This window comes from Gadus morhua, chromosome 6 (genome assembly GCF_902167405.1).
Source record: "Gadus morhua chromosome 6, gadMor3.0, whole genome shotgun sequence".
Taxonomy (NCBI): Eukaryota; Metazoa; Chordata; class Actinopteri; order Gadiformes; family Gadidae; genus Gadus; species Gadus morhua.
This window is the reverse complement of record NC_044053.1, coordinates 16,658,060-16,667,103: the sequence shown is the minus strand read 5'-3', so window position 1 is coordinate 16,667,103 and position 9,044 is coordinate 16,658,060. Positions and strand designations below refer to the sequence as shown.

The window sequence follows — 9,044 nt, the reverse complement described above, 5'->3', positions numbered from 1 at the left end:
ACACACTCACACCACCGCCTGCAGTGGGTGTGTGTGTTTCGTGTGTGTGTTTCGTGTGTGTGCACGCGTTTCGTTTCTTCCACTATATGTTGACACAGGGCAGACGAGTCATTTCCAGGCAAGCAAAGCCACTCATAAATACCTTATTGGTTTTGTAAAGTATTGGAGGACCACACCCTGCCCTCCCCTCCACACACACACACACAAACACACACGCACACACAAAAACAGAAACACAAGCATGAGTATGTGTGCGCTTGTGTGGGAGGCATAGGGGATATATAGCTGTGGTAGCTTTCGCACTGAAGTGGTCCAAAAAAGAGCACAGAAACTGCAGAAAAGCTCTCTCTCTCTCACACACACACACACACACACACACACACACACACACACACTAGCACAAACACACAGACACACACACACACACACACACACACACACACACACACACACACACACACACACACACACACACACACACACATAAAGACACACAAAATCCCAGAAGCATTTGAGTCATTAAAGTGCAGCTGTGTTTGTCTTTCCACCGCACATGGAAAACACATCAGGGGAGAGTGGGGGGGAGATAAAGAGAGAGAGAGGGAGAGTGCCAGAGAGAGACGGAGAAAGGGATCAAGAGGAAGAGAGGAGGAGAGAGAAAGAAAGAGAGAGGAGAGTGCCAGTGAAACTTCAACAGAATGTATCCAGTTGACTATGGCCTATGGCATAGCACAGAGTTAAGCAATGGTTCACACAAACAGACACACACAGATGTACATATGTCATTGTTCGTTTTGGAGTCGCTTCAAATACCAGTCTGCACATACTGGGAGCCCCGCATAGGGAAGCAGTGTAAGCTAGAGATTACAGCTGCTGTCACTCAGGCACTCCGAGTTAAACATACAGCCATGTCCAATATGCTAGTGGCCTGTGAAGGGAGCCATATGCTGTCATCGCCGGAAGTCAGTGAATTCATTTAGAAAATGCCCTTTTACACACTGTGTGTGACGGGGGGGCTTGTATAAGACTAAGATCATCCATTCCAATTATTATTCAGAGTAACATATGTTTTAGTACTCTTTTTTTTATACAAATAATTATAAACACACACACATTGCAGTAGATTCTCACTGAGTTGATATGCATCACTGAATGGTTTGCGACAAAGGTCGTTTATTGAATACATAGTTTTCACTTAAAAATAACTATCTTAGACTATAATGATGAATCACATTGAAAACGATTTTGGTCTTGAGACAATTACATGCAGCCAAATCATCTCCAGGTTGTGTTTTGCACTCTGACAGTGACACTATTTTAGTGGAGGACGACTCTAGAGATCCAGAACCCAGAACCCAAACGAAAGCGTACCGCCAACGTCATGTTCCTAAACCCTCCTACCCAGAGCAACGCTCAAAGCCTCAGTGGCTAGCCATGTCTTGCCATCAGCCCCTCATTCCTGGGATCATGTGCAGTCCCGCTCCCAATCTGATCCGGAGGTCTGGAGGTTTTACACACTGAGTAGAGAAGGGAAGCCGCTGGGCCATCTGACACCTTTTAGGTTTCAAGTAACCCCCATGTTTCTGTTCTTCTTTCACCTTCTCTGTCTCACTTTCCCTCTCCGTCTGTCTGGCTGGCCGTCTCTCTGTCTGATCCCTGTCTCCCTTTTCACCTGTTCTTCCTGTTTCTCTCTCTCTCTCTCTCTCTCTCTCTCTCTCTCTCTCTCTCTCTCTCTCTCTCTCTCTCTCTCTCTCTCTCTCTCTCTCTCTCTCTCTCTCTCTTTGTATATAGAGAGGGATACCTCTCTATATACCCCTCTCTATATGTCTCTTTCTCCTATTGTCTTCTGCCTCGAGCTGTCTGTTTGTCTGCCTGGCTGTCTCTCAAGATTCAAGGGCTTTATTCGAATGGAAAATAAACATTCACATGACCAAAGTACAGAAGTATTAAAAGGAATAATAATAGTAATTATAATAAATAAATAAATAATACAGAACATATCTGCCTGTCTGCCAGGGCGTCTATGGTGTCTGCAGTGTGTGACTTCGTAGTTTGTGTGTGTGTCTTCAGCCAATCTCTTATTCCACTCCACATACCAATGTCAGCTCAGACCGCTTAAACCCAGCCAGCATGGAGTTCATCCTGGAGACAACATGCCCACACACATAAACATGCACGCTTGCCCTCATGCACACATATGCATGTACCCATACACACACTCACATGGTGCACACGGTTTAGAGTGTATATTTCTTACTTATGCCGTATCCCCGTTTTTCTCCCTGCCTTCCCCCTTTGCTGGTTCTGCCTTACTCTGCTATTTTCCATGAGCTATCTCTCTCACTCTTTTTCTCCCTCCCTCTCTCCATCTTTCACTAGTGCTAGATGTTATCTGTTATCGGTGAAGGTCATCACTCGTGTGTTTATCTTTTACCCCCACTTCTGTTGTCATGTGGATAAAACCTGGTTCACCCGAGGAATCCTACTGCCTTTTGGAATTTGTGTGTGTGTGTGTGCGTAACTGTGTGTGTTTGCTTAGGTGTGTCCGTGTCTGTGTGCGGGCCAATGCGTATGTGAGAGTGTGTGCATGGAAAATAAATTGTGTGTGTGACATGCATCGTGTGAAGGAACTACATACAATTACTTGTGTACATTTGTGAATTATATCGCTGGATATGCTGACATTCAGGAATACCTTATCCTTATGTGCCCTGTGTGTGATTATTATTGTCTGTTTTAGTTTGAAAAGTATCTCACACACACACACACACACACACACACACACACACACACACACACACACACACACACACACACACACACACACACACACACACACACACATAGTGAACAGTCCCCTATTCTCAGGGCTCCATTAACCTTGACTTTCAACGTATTAACTAGTGGTTTGTTCTAATCAGGAGAGCAGAGCTGGGCAAGATAATATTGACCCATGAGCCTTGGAGACGGTGCTGCTACGGCACTGCTGCTCCTGGCTGGTGGTCCCTAAAGGAAATATTCAGCTACTGAGACCCAGGTCTGGACCCACATATTGGATAGATTAAAACCTGGACGGTCCCACCCGCTCACGCTCTGGTGTCTGGGATGTGTGTGTCTGTGTGTCTGTGTGTGTGTCTGTGTGTGTGTGTGTGTGTCTTTGTAGTGTGTGCAGACTTTAATCTAGTTTGTGTGTGCACACAGGTTTTGTGTTGTGTTGTCTGCGTGCGTGAATACACCTGCTGTGTGTGTGTGTGTGTGTGTGTGTGTGTGTGTGTGTGTGTGTGTGTGAGCGTGTAACTCTCCATCTTCAGAAACCCACACATAAGCCCGAACAACAATATTTACAGGATATTTGGTGTATTCAACACTGAAAGGTTACCTCTTTCAGATTCAAGGTCGAACAAAACTGACTGCCTGCCTCCCCTCTCTCTCTCTCTCTCTCTCTCTCTCTCTCTCTCTCTCTCTCTCTCTCTCTCTCTCTCTCTCTCTCTCTCTCTCTCTCTCTCTCTCTCTCTCTCTCTCTCTCTCTCGCACTCTCTCTCTCTGTCTCTCTACCTCCGTCTCCTTTTGTATTCCTTCCCATCCCTTTCTCACTCCATCTAGCCTTTCCACCAGCTGTCTAACTATGTCCCTCGGTCTCTATGTCTCTCTCTCTATCTCTCTCTTTCACACATCATTATGCACTGACACACACAAATGTACACAGTACACAAACACACACACACACACACACACACACACACACACACACACACACACACACACACACACACACACACACACACACACACACACACAGTAGCCCTTTAGTTCCAGTTGAGCGTCAAAGCTCTCTCTGTGATGTGTGTGTGTGTGTGTGTGTGTGTGTGTGTGTGTGTGTGTGTGTGTGTGTGTGTGTGTGTGTGTGTGTGTGTGTGTGTGTGTGTGTGTGTGAGAGTGATTTTTTTAGGGGCTGTTAGTGTGCTCTGTGAAATAGAGGAGGCAAAAGGGGAGGAAAGAGTGCGAACAGTGAAGTGGAGGAGGACAGGAGAAGGGAAGGAGCTGCAGACTTAACCCTGGCTCCTGGCGATGGGCTGAGTGGCAGGAATTAATTAGAACCATACTGTGTGTGTGTGCGAGTGTGTGTGTGTGTTTGTGTCTGTCTGCACACGCCTGCAAGTTTTTTTCAGAAAACACTGAGTGAATGTACAGGTAGAAGGGGTTTGTAAGCATTTCCGTTGCTGTCATGTTGTTTGCTTATTGGCGAATGTGGAATGCTTTTGAAAGTGTCATCCTCCCTCTACTCTGCACTTAAAGCATGACCCCCATCTCTATAAAGAACAAAGAAGAACTTTAAAGAATGAACACTATTAAAATACCAGAAGAATGAGCCCACGCATGCCTAGGATGTTGGTGTTCTGGTGGTGTCTGGTCGCACCTCTTCATCAACTTTGTCGATGCTCTCCTGGTGAATGTGTCTGTGCCTATTTATACACATTGTATGGCAATTGAGCGTGCATGTCTGTGTGTTTTCGTTGTTGGTTTTATGTTTCCTTGGTCGATAACACTATGGCTCTGCTTTCTCAGATTAACCCTCATAAATCTCCTGTGACCCTGTGCTGATTTCTGATTGGCCAAGCCCCAAGAAAAGTGGGTAGAAATATATAATATAACAGCAATATGTATTCAAAAGTGTCCATTTTTTTTATAAATAGCCCATTATCTTTTACAAAGAGCTTTTTAATTGTGTTGTTTTTATTGTAACTATTTTCTCCAATAAGCTAGCAATTAAACTAGCGTTAAAAGTGTAGACTGCCACGAAGCAAGAAGGAGTCAATATTTGAGTTATGTTACAATATTGCCATCCTCAACTATGGAGTGATGGTAAGTTTATGTGTTATTGTTTCTCTGATAATGTGGGCCTCTTATAGCCGATTAACACCTGCTGCCATACACATTGAAAACACAGACACGCCCCTACACACACACCCACACCCACGCACACACACCCACACACACACACACACAGCATAACACATTGCTGGCCCCTGCAGGGTCTAGTACCATGCGTCTAGCATCCTGTTTACATATGATCTATAATTCAATAAAGTCCTCTGTGGTTGTCAAGGGGGGGTGCCTCGCCTGCAGACCTGACATTAATATTGTACGATCTCTAGTGTCAATAGCCGGCCGTGCTCCTTCTCCTGGGTTTGCCGTCGCCACCATTTTAGATGCTTAACACCCTGGAAATGTCCTTCCATTTAACGAACAGTACTTTATTGTTAAACAGCATTGTGTGTCTGTACTCAATAGAAAGGTCGTTTGTTATGAGTCCAACACGGTAAAAAGAATCTCTTTGTTTGGCGCCTGTGTTTTTCTTTGCCCGGCTGTACGTTTGGCTAGCGGTAGTTTGGAGCCGACTACGAGGGCTTTATGGCTTTTCGTCGACTGCTCTGCATTGCGTGGGCCGTCCTGTCCTACTGGTTATCAGCAGAGCCCCAACAGCTGGCATGCTCTGTAGCCCTTAAGTGGACACACAACTCCCAGCGGATCCACACTGTTGGTGGACATCCAAACAACACAGTACAACAACAGAATGGAAAAAAGATCCAGGGAGCCAGGGGTGAAGGGAGGGATTGTGCGATCGGTTGGACCGGAGTGTCATAAAAAGGATAACAAGAGGTTGTTATGGGGACAGAGATGGACACGGGGGCAGATGGAGACAGAGGCGGAGAATGGGGGCAACTGAAGGGATTTGCGGGGAAGGAAAGTGTAAAACCCAAGTACCTGAGGGGTAGCTTGGGGCGTTTCGCTGGCAGTGCCAGAATGTGTTTTTTACGAGCCCTCGGTCAGACGGAAATAAAAGTTAGACAAGCGACTCGGTTAGAGACGTGCGTGTGTGTGTGTGTGTGTTTGTGTGGTGTGTGTGTGTGTGTGAGCATGCTTGCTGACACACACATGCACCCCTACACACACACACACACACACCCATACCGCACAAGCACATGCACATGCACCAATATTCTCGTTTCAATGCCTTCGCTGAAATCACAGTTTGCTTTAATAATGTCCCAGTTATTCATGTCTCCAGAAGCTCATAATGTGGTGTAACTGAAAGAGACTTCTAAGACCCCATCTCCCCCGACTGAATGGAAGGATGAAGTGAGAGGTTAAAGGAGAGGATAGAGGAAAGCACATGAGAACACACACACCTCTATCACTTTTTAAGGGCACCAGGAGAGAGGGAAGGCAGTTCTCTAATGGAGTCATTATATAGATTTTATGGTCGGTTGGCTCAATAGTTGACATTCTGCTGTATATGTTCACCCGTTCCCTCTCTCCCCCTCCCTCTCTCCCTCTCTCTGGCTTTTATTTCTTGACTTTCTTTTATCTACCATGGCTGTTTTTATCCGGTCCTCTACCTCACGAGACACCAAAGCCAAGTGAATGTGGGTACTTTATGGCCCTTCCACTGACGTAGTGTTGCCTGATGTTTGATGACACAGACAGAAACACACACACGCAAAGACACATGCAAGCATACACGCACCCACACAAACAAACATGTTCTCGTGTGCACGCTCACACGCATACACACAGTAAAATATATCGTTCGCCTCGGCGAACACAAACAAATGCTCAAACGGAGGAAAACACTGTGTTGTCTGTGTGTTTTTTGTAACTTTTTTCCTTGTTATAAATCACACCCATAGTATGCAATTATATAAAAATGAATAACTGTAATAGATCTGAGACCGGCACGTATAATAGATTAATATGATTTCATTTGAATTAATCATTGAACTCAATGGCAGAGGACAGAATGAGTAATATAGAGATTTCTCTTAGTCGCAATAGATTTAATACTTCATCATCATCCATCATTTTAGAACATTGTCAGGCGTGTTTTCACGCACGCACACACACACACACACACACACACACACACACACACACACACACACACACAGCCACACACACACACACACACACACACACACACACACACACACACACACAGCCACACACACACACACACACACACACCCCTCCTGTCCTTTAAAAACTAGAGAAAGCGGTGACCCGGTATATTGGACATTGGGAAGCTGTGAAAAAATCATTTGCATGTTTCCTGGTCAAATCAATCTGGTTATCGCTGCACCAGAGATGAGTTTCTTTATGCATGGGTGTGTGCGTTGGGGGTTAGTCAGGTGTGTGTGTATGTCAAGGGACTAGGAGAAATGGACCGGAAAAAGGCTCAATTGTTCTTATTCTAATTTGTTCTGCACTCTAGAAATGCCTTGTGATACAATGCCACTGGTTGGAAGAAAGACATGTTTCAAGTTACACTCAACAAACATATCCTCAAACCTACCAACCCACACACACTCTGGGAGTTTAACCACATGTAACCCTCTGTAATTAATTTACTGCTTCAAAGCTTCACATTGGCATGACCCGTGGCAACAGTTTTTTCCCCCACAAAAATGATATATATATACATACTGTATACATATATATATATATATATAGTTTAGCAAACAGCTGAACAGTCAGTTTTATTGTGTCGCAGGCTGTTAGACTATATCCGCCTTGTGGGTACGTGTGTCGTTTGTGTGCATGCATGACGATTCTCAAGCCATTGTCGTGGATGTGTATGTGGGATGGGGGGTGGGGGGGGTTGAGAGGTCAGTATGTGAATGGGGGCGTTATCTTTATTTTTTACGACAATCTGCGCCTTGTCTGAAATGCTAGAGGGAAGAGGGGTGCGGTGGCTAAGGGAGAGAACATGTGCCGTGTGTGTGTGTGTTTCGTGCGATGACCAACCCTTGCAGAAGTCCATTGATTGGATAGGAGAGAGAGGGGGAGAGAGAGGGGGAGAGAGAGAGAGAGAGGGGGGAGAGAGAGAGAGAGAGGGGGAGAGAGAGAGAGAGAGAGAGAGAGAGAGAGAGAGAGAGAGAGAGAGAGAGAGAGAGAGAGAGAGAGAGAGAGAGAGAGAGAGAGAGAGAGAGAGAGAGAGAGAGAGAGAGAGAGAGAGAGAGAGAGAGAGAGACGTAACAGCCATTGTTGTAAGACCCGGGCCCTCTCGTCAGACAATGCACACTGTGTGTTTTGTAGCGCATGTGCATCTGTATGGGCTTGTTTGTCTACCATTCCTGGGATACGTTTGTGTTATACGTGTGTGTACGCTGGTGAGAGAGCTGAGAGTTTGGACAGAGCAGGGGTTTATCGCTGGGGGCTCCACTCAACTTTCAAAGGCGATGGGAGGCAGTTCGGGGGGGGATACCACCCTTGTGGGCCCTGTATTACCGACATAGATGGAGGGGCCTCTGCAGAAAAACACCACTCACTCCCACCGTTCCCACCCATACAAAACTGTGTGAAGTGGAAGTGGAACAGGAGGGGAGGAAGGGAGATTGGAAAGGAGGGAGGCAAAGAAATTCAGACCTTTTGCTGGGGTTGGATGACCGCGTTTGACTGTGTGTGTCTGCGTGAGTGTGTGTGTGTGTGTGTGTGCTTGGGTTATCTGTGTGTGTGTGTGTGTGTATGTGTGTGTGTGTGTGATAGTAGTGTTGCTTGACTTGACATGCCGCCAGCTTCTGTATGAATGCTATTCCCTCCGCTCCGACTGTTCTATGCTGCGCTGGGTCCTGATCTCGGGGTGTCTGCAGGTATTTCCCAGCAGATCTTAGTCGGGAGGATGTTTGCTAAAGAGTGTCACGGAGATGGAAAGCAGCAGTTTTTTGGTTCATGCAAGGGAAAACAGTGAGGCGAAATGACTGAAGTGTTTCATCTATTTCGAGCTGAACGCTTGGCAACACTTTGAACATTCTTTCTGTTTGCTGTGTGCGTTCGTGTCTGCCTCTTGTTTTGCTGGCTCTTCGTGGTTTACCATCTTCCTTCCATTGCTCTGCTTCTCGTCCTCTGCCTCTCCGCATTGCCATCAGCGCTCTCTTCACTTATTTTGTTCTCTCTGGCTCACTTTCTTCATCTCTTTCTTTTTTTTTTCTTCAATGACTCATTTGCCCCCTATGTTCTTCTTTGATGCATATGTCTTTCAGTCA

The 9,044-nt window shown here is 45.9% G+C and overlaps 1 protein-coding gene across 3 annotated transcripts in view; it reads left to right on the top strand.

Annotated features, from left to right (window-relative positions):
- aopep (aminopeptidase O (putative)) overlaps positions 1-9,044 on the top strand; it is an 80,098-nt gene that overhangs the window by 48,921 nt on the left and 22,133 nt on the right. Inside the window, exon 15 of one of the 3 annotated variants that reach the window (XM_030358540.1) lies at positions 4,567-4,629. The exons of the other annotated variants lie outside the window; for them this stretch is intronic. Coding sequence (XP_030214400.1) covers positions 4,567-4,602 — 36 coding nt within the window. The 3' untranslated portion in view covers positions 4,603-4,629. The remainder of the gene's footprint in view (positions 1-4,566; positions 4,630-9,044) is intronic. 3 annotated transcript variants of the gene reach the window in all.